At 36.3% G+C, this 15991-nt stretch overlaps 1 protein-coding gene across 1 annotated transcript in view; it reads right to left on the reverse strand.

Annotated features, from left to right (window-relative positions):
* The window catches only part of PDE10A (phosphodiesterase 10A), a 166276-nt gene that overhangs the window by 60637 nt on the left and 89648 nt on the right, over positions 1-15991 (reverse strand). The window contains exon 3 of the mRNA XM_059467800.1: positions 7631-7659. Within this exon, the coding sequence (XP_059323783.1) occupies positions 7631-7659 (29 nt within the window). The remainder of the gene's footprint in view (positions 1-7630; positions 7660-15991) is intronic.

Here is a 15991-nt window from a genome sequence, read left to right on the forward strand (position 1 = left end):
TTCTTAATTTGAAATTTAAACATTATTAATGCTCATCAACTTTTTCCTTAATTAATTTTTCCCATTGCTGATTTCCTTCTATTTAAGATTCAGTGTCCATAAGTATTTTGGTATACTTACTGTAAAATTCTGAATTCCAATGACATTACATAAAATAATTCAATTAGACTAAAAACTAGTTTAGCACTATCATACCAGCATAATATTTCTAGTAGCTGTGTATATTTTAAAGCTATGAAAATGGACTAACAATTAAAAAGGGAAATTGTGTTATAAATATTCAAAATAAAATTAATAAATATAAAATAAGTTTGTTTTTACAGGATTTATGTAAAAATATGTATACGGTTCTTAGTCTTTACAATATTTTCTGTGCAATAGAAGACAACAACCCATGACAGGTAATTTCAGAATTGTTTTGTGCCTTAGAACTACACAAGGAGGCTTGGAACAAACGCTGAAAAAAGGAGATACTGAACTAATGTAGAGTAAGATGAATTTTAAGTATTCATTCTAAACAATTCAGAGACATGGAGAAACTAATATTCAAGTACACAATATAATATCTAAAGTAAAAAACAAAATGAAATTAGGATTATTTTCATGCTTTGATGCTCATAGTGCAGCTGTGCCACAGGCATTTTATGCTTTTGCAGGAAAGAAAAAGTCCCTTTGCTGCAACAAAAAGCCTTCATTAATGCAGCAGTTGTATCCAACTGCAAGGCGCTCCAGAGGTGTCACAGGGGGCAACAACATGGACAGATGGAGGCGAACTTGAGAAAGAAAAAACAAAAAAACCAACAAACCAAAGAGAAACATCGAAACATCTCAAACAATATGACATTATTCCAAAAAAAAAAAGAAAAAAAAAAGAAAAAAAAAAGAAACCTCACCAAAACCACAAAAACACAAACAAGCAAACCACAAAACAGCAACAAAAACAGCCTCAAAAAACTAACAACAAACACACTTTATGAGATCAAAATGACATTATTAGGAAAGAAAAAATGAACTCAACTGTCCAGGTAAGAAGGAATTCCTGGACCAGGAATAGAATCTTTTGGGGCAAACAGGGCTTCTTGGAAGGAACCTCAGTTGTTAAACAGTGTGAAATCACTAAGAATAAAGGATGAACATAGGCCAGGGTCATTGTACATAGAGAACAGGTGTTTTTTAACTCTTGGGTCTATCTGGTTACATCAGTTAGTATTTTAGATAACCAGCTTGTTCAAACCACCTAAATTAAACTGTCAATGGCATCATCAAAACTCGCAGATAATGAATTCAAGTAATTCTGTGCAACATTTTACACAAAAGAATGTCCTTAGGCAGGGACTGGATTTCACCCAAGGTTCTTCAGTCATCTTTAAAACTGACAGCTCCTCTCTTCTCTATCAGCACACTACAGAATATAGGCCAGCTGCTGAACCAAAAACAACCAAAATCTCCTCATAAACTTCCAGCCAACACAAGTTTTCTTTCCTATAAAACTATAGTCCTGGCAACAGGAGTCATCAGGGAAGGAATTTAAAAATGAACTAAAAAAAGCCTCCAAATTAAAAAAAAAAATAAAAAGAACACTTGTTTGAAGTCTTAATGGTCTGAATTAACATTTGATTGACATGCCAGTCTGAAATATTTCACACTAGGTATTTTCATACTTTACCAGATGTATAAAATGACAGGTCTTACATACCTAAGTTCTCTGGGCCATCGATACTTGCATAATAAAAACAATTTCCCAAAAGCAACACTTCTGTACTTCTCAAAAAAAATTGTTGTCAAAAAAGAAGTAAATAAACAAAAATATTTTTCTGAAAGAAATCAGCTTTTCCTTCTCTTGGGTAGCATTATGAAAAATCCCATATGCACAGTTACCATCCTGATTTAAGAGACTTGCTCTATATAATTTTCCAGTTGCATTCATAACTTATCTTCTAGAAAGATAATCAATACTCAATTACTTGCATATTTTCTAAAGAAATACTATATTTAAGAATTTTGGCACTATTACCTTATTTACCCACACACTGTTTTGTTTTGTTTTTTTTTTTTTTAACTGAAGAATATTCTTTTATGTTTCCCTTTTTTTTCTTCCTCACAAAGACTGCATAACTAGAAAGGAACATACTGGTGACTAAACCCAGTCCCCTGAAGACAAAGGCAGCCCTGTAGGAGACATTTGGTTTAAAAGCACTTAAAATATTCATTCCATGTGTCACTACACTTTATCACAATGAGTATTCAGACATCTAGTGTAGAAACAAAGAAGGCCAGACCTGTACCACAACAATCACCTACTTCTTTAAATTTAAGAACTTAATTTAGTTATAGTAATGTTATTGCACTTCTAATGACCAGGGGGTATAAAGAAAGAAACAGCTGCAGGGGGAAAATAAGACAACATTAAAAAAAAAGGTCAACCTATTTAATTAAATCAACAGTAAAATTTATTCAGGTCATTTTTAAGTGTAGTGAGATAGGTTGTGTACATTTTTGCCGTGTATGTTCATGTGTGTTACTATCTTTTCTAGGCCTTGTCTTTCACTGGCTGCAGTATTTTGCATTATCTGCACTGATGGCTAGTTCCCATCTTGCATGGAAATTGGTGTTTGTCATTTTGGGGCATAGATAACCACAAGATAATTACATTCAAATAACACTGTAAACATATATAAACTGGACATGTGAAGCAACAAAAATATGGATCTGCACTTCATTAAATAAAAGAGTTAAAAAACACAAACCCCCCCCAACCTTACAAAAGGCTAATCAAACTGCTTGTTTCAAAGAGGAAATGCTGAGCCAAAGGATGTGAAATCCTCGGACTGAAGAAAGTGGTGAGCAAACTTACAGCCCAGAGATGGCTTTCAGAGGAGCAATGAGCTTGGAGAGGAAACTCAAAAAAAAAAAAAAATCAGAAGAGGTAACTGGGCTTGGGTGACGTAACCAGTTTTCTTTAAACTTGGATACTGGAAAGCAAGCAACTATAAAGTGCAGTCTTAGCTGAGGTGATTAATTTTAATGGTTGTACATAGCCTCAGAGAAAACTGCTCCTACACGCATTTGTCTGACGTCTATTCTTCTTGTTTTGACTGGAGAGAACATGGGTTGGAACTTGCATGGTAAATAAAGTTTAGCATTGCAGCACCATACGCAGGTATTTACGAATTTTTTTCTTCACTCATCAAACAGCTTCATGACAAAATGAAAGGGAAAATACGAGATGACATTTGGCAGCACAGGCCCTATTATGATGCAAACCAGCTTTCTTACTCTGCACAGAAAGAACTTACTAGTTTTGAAGGCACACATTTCCCAGCCTTTTTATCTAGCTGATTTCCAAGCCTCGGAGAGATGGTGAACACCTTTCCTAAAAGAAGCTACTTGCCCCATAGCCCCCCCTCACTGACGTCCATCCTAACCTTCCCATCAGCTCCTTCCCTGTTACCAAATGGCAACACTGAAATAAATTGCTCCACAATAGAAAAAATACATCATAAAAAGCAAAGGCCTCACTTATGAGAAAAGAACATTATGATTACATAGAAGTAACCATATAATCTGTTATTAACTGTAAGGCTCATAAAGCTTCATGAATATCTCAATTATATCACCACTCCAGATTATATAATAAAACAGCATAATGAGCTTCACTTTAACTTGACAAGGCTGAATACTGCTCCTCTTTTTAAAAAGCTTTTTATAAAATGACATTCCCTCCTAATACTTGACTTGCAAGCACTCTAAAGACACCATGTACAACATTAAAAATAAACTTCATTTTCCTACCACTGTTGCTTATCACTACCACAGTATTCACAAGGTTTTCTTTTTAAAGACATCGGCTTATACAAGCATCTTCTCGTGACAATAGGTGCAATGCCATTTGCAACACTTCTAAAGGCTAAATATATTTTTTTATATATTTTTATATTTGTTCTAGTTCCCCTAACTTTTTTATTAATCTGTTTTCAGTTCTGGGACAACGTGAAAATAGTTAAATCCTATCTTTAATAAGATACTACAAGGAATGAGCTTGCTTTACCAATGGGTCATGGAGAGCCCAAACCTTTATTACCAGTCACACAGTGAAGATACATGCAATTACTGCAACTATTTACTGAAAACACACTTGCTAATTCTGTGATTGGCAGTGACATACTGTGCTGGGTGCTGGCTGGTGCCAAGGCAGCTGCCAAAAAGCTGCAAGTCCAAAAAGGGGAAAGGAAAGGATTAAACTATCATTCCTGTTTCCAAGAATAAAGTACTCTAAATGAGCAAGTCACTTGCTAGGTAATAATTTTCTGGTGTTTATATGGTAAACTTCTGTAAAGTGAATTGCTGTTGGCATTGCCAGAGTTTACAAAGCAAAGGTACTTGCCAAAAGGCAACTTCACTGGAAGTATTGTTCAAGTAAACAGGGAATGGAAAGTTATTAAGCAAAATGAACAGCTAATTTTGCCGTGATCGTATCAGGAACATTGAGTATTTTCACTTAAACTTCAGAACCTGAGGTACAAAAGAGCACACAGTGATCACGGGGAACTTAGCAGCACGTAGAACAGAATCCTGGCTATAGTTCATCAAGGAATGGGGTTATTTTTGCCAACTGAAAAGAATAACATGTCTCCAAAGCACACTGTTTTCACTAATGATGTCAGAGAACTACATCTTTAATCTAGATGTGCATGAATACATATGCACTTAGTGCTCAAACTCACACTCCTCTCTTTTTGTTTCTTTTGCAGGAAAATAGCAAAGTATTCAGTTAAAGTTTTCTTCATCCAAGTAGCTCAATAGTTGGTTTTCTTTCTGAAATCCCTCTGCCCAGAAAACCACTTGTGCAGCTAGGATGGATGGGATCAGCTGACACACATCTGCACAATAAGTGAGCAGAAGAAACTCAGCATTTCCAAGGATGTTCCCAATACTACATCATGCAAAAAGGAGATTCTGTCCCCAGTTACATATATTTCATAAACACTGGAAACTAGTACTCAGAAAAAAGTTCACAGGTTCATTGGTCACAGATGCTCATAAGGTATTTTGTAACCAGAGCTGCTCTTATGCCAAAAGCTGTGCACAGGAATCAGGAAATCATTCCCCTCCACCACCATTCAGATCCTATATCAGGCCAAACAAGGAAATCTTCCCAAATAGTTGCTGAACATCAAAGTATTGACAAAATTGTCATTAGTAGACCCGAATTAAAAATAATAAATTTTGACTTTTTCTTTTTTTCTATTCTACAATTCTAAAAATTTAAATTATGTGGAAGTTTTATCCTGTTATCTCCTACTTTCTCTTCTCCCCGTCTTTCAAACATTTCAAGTGCCAACAGCCAAGTTTGCCACTTTATTTTCATTTTCTACTAAGAAGCTAAAAATAATATATTCAAGATGGAGTTCCTATTCAACAGGATTTCAAAACTTACATTTCAAAATTTCTTAAATTTTCAAAGTGTGAAACTGTGACATGAAACCCTTGAAAATACTAAAATTACCTTCCAACAATTTAAGATTTTTAAAAATATATTCCTACCTCATTTTCTAGCTAACATAGTATTGCTAAAGCAATCGGTGATTTAGTTCTGCAATAAATTTCCTTTCACTAACCTTAATTTTTCCTTCCCTATGATACAAGCTGTTTCTTGCAGATGTTTTCAGGAATTAAAAATGTGACACTTAATGACTTCAAAACTCATAATTTTTCAGTCAGCGTGAACATGTCTTTTTGTCTGAAAAACATTACTCACATACAGAACTTCCCTAATTTAAATTCTAATTTATGTTCATATTTTAATTAAACTGGTATCAGTTTGAGCTGCTGAAGAACGAGTATGTGTTACAGTGGTCTACGTTTTTATATATGGCATTACTCAAAAATACAGCAAACAAATCAGCCTGTTAATTTGTAGCATGGTGTACTCCTGAGTACCTTTAAGTACTTTACTTTTAAAAAAGCTAAACCAAATAGTAGTGCAGCACAGTATACATACCAAGTGCACAATGATTGATGGCTAAAAAAACAAGGGAAAGAATGTTTACTTAAGAACATCTGAAGTATCATCTGCACCCTACTGATTCCAGGGCTTCAAGTGACAGCCCATCCATCTTTAGGAAATCCTAAGCCACAAGATATGACTTTGAGGGGCTGAGATGGCTGACACCAGACTGAGAGACACAGGGAGTGACTGGCAAGGCAGACTTGGGCATTCAGAACTTGTTTTCTTTGCCTTAAACAGCTCAGATGTGGTAACCAAGATATATTCTGTAATTCCGTTTAACAGAGGTTTAGGTAAATGTTAATCTACTAAATTAATGACAATTAAAAGGAACTTTCCCACATACATAATTAGAGCTTCTGAGATTTTTAGGCAGATCCTTCATTATTTTGAGATCAAAACAATATATATAGATATACTAATAACAATAATTCCACATTACAACAAAAGGTGTTCACTGTCATAACAGTAGCATACCAAGGGTTGAACAAAAACCATGTTGAAAACGAATGAATTATTAAAGCACACTAATTTTCACTTAAACTCTCAACAGCCTTCTAAGTCCATGGCACATCATGTATAGAGAAAATGTCTGCTTGAATGAACTCATTTTTAGACAACACCAAATCTCTTTCTTGTAGGCACATATGAGGTGAACTTCTGTTCCCCCTCATCCCAGCCCACTGCTCACAGGGTTACAAAACTGAGATTTCCACTACCAGCCTTAGTTCTCCACTCCTTCCACATTCTAGCATTTTCCAAAGGACTTCTACTGAGTGCAAGAGCATCCAGCCAGTTTTTGCAGTCTTTCAACCTGCCCTGGTTTTAATATGTGTCTGACACTACTGTGCTCCTCCTGGGAACATGAAATAGTTTATGCAAGACGTTCAAGAAGGAGACCAAACCAGGACTATGATTCCATTTTGGAAAGTCGTAAGGGCTCTCCCATCTTATGGGGTCCCTCAGGATGTCTGGGCCCATGGGGAACAACAGACTATCCTGAACTGAAATTTTCTCATTCACAGCAAAGGCACTCACTCCTAACAGATCCCTGTAATTAGTCCTCAGTCACAGACAGATATTCTGCAAGACACAGTGTCAATCAGATGTAAGGCTAGGGTTGGGAGTCTATTACTGAATGTGGTTTTTTAGGATTTTACACTACATTTCATGCAGACCACTGCAAAATATTTTAAATAAGAGAATTTAACTCATTGTATCATGCCACATCTCAAAAGGGAGTTATTAAATAGGGCATTTTTCTTCCCTTTCTATGCTTGCCACTTATTGAGGCAGTTACACTGATTAAATAGTCTGATGTTTGCTCAAAGTCCCATGAATTTCCTGGTTTCCATGAAGTACCTTTTTAAAACTGGATCATGAAAATAGCACTGGGAGAACTCTAATGCAAAATACCCTTCAATTTATTTACAGCCAATCAAGTGTTCTTAATATTTATTTTCCTTATTAACTGTTCTCTAGACAGTCTGTACAGCATTTTTTCCTCTGGAGATCCACTATAACCAGGGAATAGAGATAAATCTTGATCAGACTCTATGGAAAAATCATCTCAAGTGAACAGTGGGGCATGTGTTTTTAGAGGGGATAGAGAGCAGCACTTACCCTGCTGACTTCCTTAGGAGCCGTTTCATCTAAAAGGAAACAAACCAAACAATTAGGCACTCTGGGAAGTTTCCACACCGAGTGAAGAACAAGATAAAAAACTTCAAATTATTTTTGCACATTTGTACAAAACTTTCCTAATACGGTTTAACCAAGTGATTGAAATATCCTGAGATTGGCTTTCATTGACAATCTCTTAAAAGCTTCTAAAGCTAAAAATCAACTGAAATTAGGATAAAGTATTTAGGGATTCTATCTTGACTTAATAAGAATATAACATTACATACATTTCAGAATTCAGAGGGAAAACAATAAAAACACTAAACTCTACGTTTATATTCCAATTCAGTAAGGGTATTATTAGTACTGCATATTCTGAGAATTAAAGGCCTTTACTAACAAATATATGTCACCAACATCCTACAAGGAAGCTAGTGAGCAGACTTAAACCTAATATCAAAGTTCTAGTTCTAATAGCAAAGATGCTAGTCATGTTGACTTCTTTGGACGTGGAAAAAAAACCTTGTAGCCATAACTAAAGAAGAATATCACAGATGTTCTGGCATAACATGCTAAAAGAAAATAGATTACAAGATTATATATACATACATACATATATATATATGTACACAAGCTATAATTTTTTGTCCTTTCAAATGCAAATAGATTTTCATGCATTTTTAATAAGTTTAATACACATAAATAAACATAGGTACAATATCAGAGCTAAAACATTGAGTAGTATTTCTGAAAATGAAAGGAGCACAGCTACACAGCAAGAATACATCTGCCACAGGAGGAGTTTCTAACTTTCAGTTTAGCCACACCAAAAGTAGCTTAAAAGCACCTTTATAAACCTCCAGTTGGTTAGTTGTTTCTGAAAACATGAAGACAACTAATTTCAACCTTTTATTTGTTCCAAGGAGTCAAATTACTATACTTCGGAAATTAAAATTCAGTCAGGAAATAGATTTAATCTCACAGAAAATACCATATACTTATATTTGTCCAAGGCGCTTCATATCTTGCCACTTAAGATGAACTTTTAAACAACAAAGTTTGAAACCCTCAGATTTTCTAGCAAACACATTTAACACACAATTTCTGATGAAGGAATTCGCTACAGCAATACAGATTTCCCCTCAAAATTGAGTGGTGCCAAGGAAAATAATATATTTCACAACTGTGAGCAAATGAGTATTAGTGTCCTCTTAATCCTAGTCAAATGATATGCCACTAATTCACACATGCAGAACACAGACTTAATTTGCCTATTTAAGGCAGTTCTGTTGATTGCAGTGCAATGTGCAACACATGCTCTGCCACAGTCAGTGATGTTATCTTCTTGAACCAGGCAAATCTTCATACCAGTTACAAGAACAGCCAGAGCTACACTCAAAATGCCTCTCTCCTATTACCTGATTTCTGACACTGAGCAACAGAAAACAGAGCGATGACATGACACTTTCCTTGGGAGTGTATGCTCAGTTTTCAGTAACCGACCGATCAAACATTTCTTCAATCACTGGTGACACTTTTCTGTTTAAAGGATGGGGTTTTCTTCCTCACACTTTTGTGGGGTAGGAGGGGTGTTAGATTTTGTTTGGCTGGTTATTAAACCCTTGTCATCAGTCTTTAGCATTCTCAAAATGCTATGAGCTCCACAGTTTAAATACATAATACCAGAAAAGCTATTTTATTTTGCGTCTGCGCACTATGTATTTAATCGGATTCCCTCTATTCACCTTATTCATTGAGCCTGTGATTCTGAAGGCTCCATCTCTGAAGCACATTTAAAAAAAATAAAATCCCATTTCATACATGGATTTCTATGCATGCATTTTTAAAAACAAAACAAAGGCCAAGAAGTTGCAAGATGCTAAACCAGTGCAGTCACAAAGAAAATTTTAATGCAAAGAAAGTTTTCAACATCTCAGACATGAAATTTTGAGGTATCAACCATGAAAGCAATGATTTTAATGCCCAGTTAGTTTTATCACAGGAACTCTTCTGCAAAAATAATATCAACTTTCTCCCTGGTCTTAGACTGTTCTTTTTTTTCTGGTAGTTTTCTGGTGTAGTTAAATACTGTTGCTGGTACACTAATTTCGTTGATGACAGCAAACAAATGCTTAGGATTAATTCTGTTTGAGATCCCAGAGAGGTCTACAGTCACAGTTTCCTAAGGAATGTTTTCCCACACAGCAGATGTCCGATTGACCTAATAATTTTCCTTTTCAAAATTTGCTTTAGGCTTCAAATAATAAGACACAAGTTGCTCGCAATGCGATTAGACCAGCAGGGACATATTTGCTCATTTTTTTTACCTTGAAAAGTGTCATACACCTATAGATCAATAGAAACTCCACATCAATTTGTGTAGGTTGGGTAAGACTGATCTCACCACCCTGAAATAAAGGTTTACTTAATCTCTGCAGTAGAATGGCATCAGTCAGATGAAATTGGTCAGTCTATTTTAATTGCAATTTGCATCCTTATTTTAGACATCTTGAATCTGGCAGCTTCTGTCTCCACTGCATTTGTAGGATCTTTCAAAGATACCTCAGCTGAGAGTGGGTTTCCTAAAGCAGTAACTATCACACATATGCAACAGACATTTCAAGCCATCACTCAAAAACATTCTTGCTTAATGCAAAATCTCATTAAGGGCACCTGAATGCTACTCCTGATTTTCAACAGGATTTGAAAATCTGGATTTACCTCACAATTCAGAAGCACTTGTTGTGTTACTTCACAGAAAACTGATTTAGTTTGTTTAAACGTAGGCCTAGACATTGTAAGGGCATTTTCATTAGATTGATCTCTGGTGGCACACTGTTTCTTTCCCTGAAGCAGGACAAAACATGAATTCTAGCTCTTTTACATGAACAAGAAGATCTACACTGTTATTTTTAAGCTCCTGAAAAATGATGCTCCATTCTTACTCTTCTTTAGTAACATGCAACAGACAATAAATAAGGCCTGAACCAAGACTTCACTGCAGATGGTAAGCAGAGAAACATATTGTCTGCCAGGTGTCCTAAAATTTTAATTCACTCCTTTTCACATAAGCAAACAGGGCACTACACACAATAGGATTCAGGAGACTGAGCACTTGACTTCATTAGACATACCTAAATCTGGTAAATTTGGAAGCTTATTATTTTCTATGGTCTTAGCCCATACTAAACTGATGAAGCAGTTGGAGCAATTTTGCAGGATGGCTTATTCTGGCCAGAAAACTTCCAAAAGGCATCTTCTGAAAGTGTCACCAGTCCTTGTGAGAACAGGAAAGCATGAGCAAGATCACAGGTTTTTTTCTATTACCAAAATTGCTTAGTACTTAAGCAATTAAGTACAAAGTACTTAATTACTTAGTACAAAACATACGATGAATGGTAGCTCCACACCTATACATCCACGATCATAAAAATCCTCAACTGCAAAATGTACGTGGCAACTTCAACTAATCCAAGGAGGGCCTTTCCACATCTGCTAAAAGCTCCATAAAATTCAACAGAAGTCTCAAGTTTAATACACCTCAGCAAAAATCATGTTGGAACCTGGGCTCTGACCATCAGGCAGAAACTTAATAGTTTCCAGCAGTAAATATGCTTTACCAAGAAAGTGTATGATTGTGCTTTATGGTAATTAGCCGATGACTTCATATCCTATTCAACAGGGCTGTTGAATGACAAGAGTGTTAAACTGGTTCGTTCATCTATATTATCAGTCAGCAAGGTGCAATCACCATTGTTTATTACTGAATGCAGCCACAAGACAATGGGCTGGAGAGTATGTAAAGCAGTTCATCATTTCATACTTACCCATTTGCAGCTACACCTTTATGCTCTTAATTACTGCTTTTCTTCTCTGAAACATAATTCTGCCTGGCTTTCAGTCCAATAGCTGCACTGCAGCTTTCTTTAAAATTGCTTACATGTCACATTAGCACGTTTGGTGAAAGAAGACTCTCATCCAGTAGCAACCCAATTTCAATGTATCTAAGAAAGAACAGTATCACTACTAATTTGTTCTCTCACTTTTGAATAAAGATGCCTCTTCACTCTTGAATATTTTTCAAATACCAAATTCGAACTTCAAAGTCAAAGTTTTATTGCATTCAGCAGGTGTTTTCAAAGAGAAGGAAAATATTACATTGCCGTTGGCTCAAATACTACTCAGACATATACCTTAAGCAATTGCGCTAAGATCAATAGAACCTCTACAGCATGGATTGGAAAACAGAAATGCTTTCTTGTATTAAATGTCATGGCATTTCTGTAATATATAGTGATTCAGAGCTGAAAGAGATTATTAAAAGAGAACACTGCTTAAAGCAGGTCCTACGAAGCTCCAGCAACCTGAGAAAGCCCCATTGGATCTTGTCCACTGCAAGACATTTGGATATTTTAAAAACATGCACATCTTCTGGACCCTGCTGGGCCTCTGGAGTTTAGTTTGTTTATTCCTAGACCATGAACACCTGTTCCCAACTGATAAGATGCCTGGGGAACTATAAGTAAAGGCACTTCCTCCTGCTTTCCCAACATCCATATACAGCCCACTCTGAGCCCAACAAGGCAAGGGATGGGATCACACAGCTCAGTACCCTGAGGTTCCCCATCCCTGGCATGGAGCAAGGCTTCCAAGATTGTTGGCCCAAACAGACCAAGAAATTTCAGCAGATTGTAAGCTTCTGGAGCAGGAAATACTGCATATGGCTCAGTGACAGCAAGACAACATAATAATCTTACACGTGTTTGGAAGCATGTAATATTTCACTTACCCTGGGGAGACAGAGAATCAGATACCAACATTTTTAGTGAACTTTTCGCTTTTAATTATTTCTATTTTGTTCTTATCACTACCTTTTTGATCACTGTATTCTTGTCTCCCTTCCATTTAGAAACATAAAAGATGTTTTTTGGGGGAAAAACATGTCCATGTAATAAAACTGTAAGCTATTGAACTCTGAATAAGTTGTTTAAAATTTTCAGATTTCACTGTTTATCGCTATAGGGAATCAAAAGTAGAACAGGAAGCTTCGCAGCCTGCCTGATTTTTGTCTTTCCGCACCTCTAACTACATTGAAAAGAACTGTCATGTTACTGAACTTTGTAGTAACATACTCAGAATTTGCAGATGTATCAAGACAGAGTAGTTTTCTTCTCTTTAGAACAGCTGACAAAAGAAACAAAAGAAAATGCCCCAGAGGAAAAGTCTGCTAACGTCAACAAGGGTAAGGGATCATTAGAGCTTGAGAGGATAGGATACCACATGAGAGGGTGCAGCGATCCAGTGTGAAACATTTATGTCAGGGGAATCATTTCAATCCCTCTGAAGAAACCATACTGTAACTACAACACTGGTACATTTGGATAAGTGATGTATTTTATTTACTTTACTCCGGAGATTGAAAACGAAGAAACTAAAAAAATATTTAAATTAATCAAGAAAAAAACCTTAAGATGAAAAAGACAGATTAAAATTTACAAATTAAGCCTTTTTGCTTTTAGGACATTTCAGCTGATTTGTTAGTAATCATAATCAAGCTCTCAGTGACTGAGTTGAATATTACAGAATAATGATGTGCAGATAATTCATGACTTTAGAGTCTTTGAAAAATGACATGTTACACTAACACGATGAACAGATTGAAACCAAGAGAAGATTGAACTATTTACTACTTATCAGTACCACCACTGTGAGTAAAACATTTTGCTTGCAATGAGAAGACTGCTAAAAAATATATAAAATTATATCTTCAGTGTGTGGAAAGGAACAGAATATATAACTACAAAATTATAGACAGTTCTCCGTGAAAGATAATGACTGCACCTTATGAATTCCTGAAGTAGTCAGTTTTATTCTAAAAAGATTTTATAATGACAGATAATTATAGTTCACAGGAATGATACAAGAAAAAAATAATTTTAAAAACTATCTTTTTGGCTGCTCTACAACAACAACAAAAAAACCCAAGCTGCTGTGGTTTTCAGTATTCTTCTACTGACATTTGAACAAAGGAAAAATTTACCTCTCTCTAATAGCAGGTGCAGTATTAAACATGCTAGGCCAGATTTAGAAAAGTTTCCAGGCAGGGATACATGCACTATGATTTAAAAAAAAATCTCCAAAGCAGTCTGGTACCCAATTCCTTGAAATGAAAGGAAGTTAAATACCCCAATGATGAGTAGGTGTGTTGATTTACTCTGCCGATTCTCACTGCTCACATGATAATGATCATGCACTAAGTTGTAGAAACTCAGCCACTTGTGAAACCCTAAGATGATATTAAGGTTATGTGAAGTAATTGAGGAAGGCTATTGACCAGTGAGCTTACTAAAAGACAAGATAAAAATGTGACGAATACCAGTTGTCCCTGGCTGAAAACAAGAGTGTTTCCAATGAAGCTCTGTTTATATAGCTCTGACTGGTCTTGTGTACCTCCAGGACATGCTGGAACAGCCAACATCAGACACTCCAACACCAGAACACATCACAAAGTCCCAGCACCCAGCGGTTCACATGCATCAGGAGATATTAAATGCCTTGGCACGTCAGCATCCAGATTATCCTTTGACCCAGACTGGTTCTCCAAGAGGAGGTTCCACAAACATTTACAGGTAGAACTCAGTCCTCAGTGGACTGATGATTTCTGCATATGCCCACCAGCACATCCACATGCTCCACTATGCCAACAAATGTACTGCATGCCAACTTTCAGTACAGAAACTTTGACACAGGCTTCAAACTGAGGGCTGGCTGTACTATCAGGCACTGATGACAGTCCCATCATAAGAATCTAACTCCTTGAATCATTAAACCATAAGAAAGGGAGATAAATCACAGTATCTCTGCAATTAGGAATATGAGAAACACTTGGTGACAGAAATCATCCCTTCCTTAGGGGTTGCAAGGCAAATGTGACTTACACACAGAGAAGGGATTAAACTGGAAATTTCAGAAGGAATTTGGTAGGGAAAAAAAAAAGGAAAAAAAAACAAGCAATATCCAAAGGAAAAAGGAAAATTCACATCTACAAGCTTAGAGTAAATGAAGAACTGGATGTGTTCATGCAAGACAAAATTACTTTCATGTGCATTTTTTATTTAACTAACAAAATCCAATGCAGATGGTAAATTAATTGAAATACTTAATAAGAAATCAGGAAATACATAAAGAAATCAGCTGGAAAGCTAATAAACTATATCTAACACAGCAGTAAGAGAAAGTGGAAGTACCACTTCTGTTGGTGGAATAAAGGGAACCAGAGCAAGCCGCACCTCTTCAGCACGGCTGTAGTTGCCGCCTGCTGGGATAAGGAGCTGTGTCTATCTCCCAAATTGTCAATCTCAGAGAACTACTAATGATCGCACACTGAGAGCCAGCAACCAAGCGAGAAATCTATTCCTGCAAGTATGAAAAGGGTAATTCATAATCTAAGTCCCTTCTCACCATGCCTTCAAAATAGTTTTGAAACAGTCATGATTGAGGAATTGCAAAATTTGTCAGTTACAGCATCGTTCTTCCCAAATTCCTTCATCAGGCCTGCCACAGAGCTCTGTCAACACCAACACGAGTTCCTTACGTAAGCAAGCATCACACAACTACTTGGATGAGGAATTTGGAAAAACAAATCCCGTGATACAACTGCTTCTTAGACACTTCTTTATATACTACATCTACCTAGTTCAGAAACACCAGAGCTGTGTTAATTAACACATTTGGGTCTGACATCTACTCAGGCATACATACAAGGCCACCCAATTTTCACATGCAGCACTGACTCCCCCAGAAGCTGCTGGGGGACCTGACCATTTCTAGACATCAGGCCACTTGTTTTGCCAACTAACTGCAGGAGTGAGATTAAGTCACCAAACATTACACCAAAGGGAACAGCCTAATAACTACATAATACGCTGGCGCTTCAAAACACAAACATTAACATAATTAAATAAAGCAAGACTGAAAGCCCAAAGAAGAGCAAAATACTTTCAAAATAGTTTCAAGAGGACGTGCAAGGAGAGAGGGACAAAGATGCCAGGAAGAGCAAACAGCTTGGACAAAGACGTCAGATGCTACGAACGGTGATGACCTCTCTAGGATTATTTTACTTTCTGCCATGGTGGAAAACGAGATCCAGTAAAAAAAAAAAAACATGCTGTTTACACAGATCAAAAAAACTCAAACTGCATCTAAAGAAAGCCAGACACATAAGTCACAAGGTAAGATTTGCAAAAAAAAAAATCCTTTTGTTTCCAATATTGTTCACTGCTACTGTTTATGAAAAAAGAATGCTGGAAACTTAAATCATAAGCTTTAAAAATACAGCTGTCAAGAAGAAAAAGAAAGGTA

The sequence above is a fragment of the Ammospiza nelsoni genome, chromosome 3 (genome assembly GCF_027579445.1).
Source record: "Ammospiza nelsoni isolate bAmmNel1 chromosome 3, bAmmNel1.pri, whole genome shotgun sequence".
Taxonomy (NCBI): Eukaryota; Metazoa; Chordata; class Aves; order Passeriformes; family Passerellidae; genus Ammospiza; species Ammospiza nelsoni.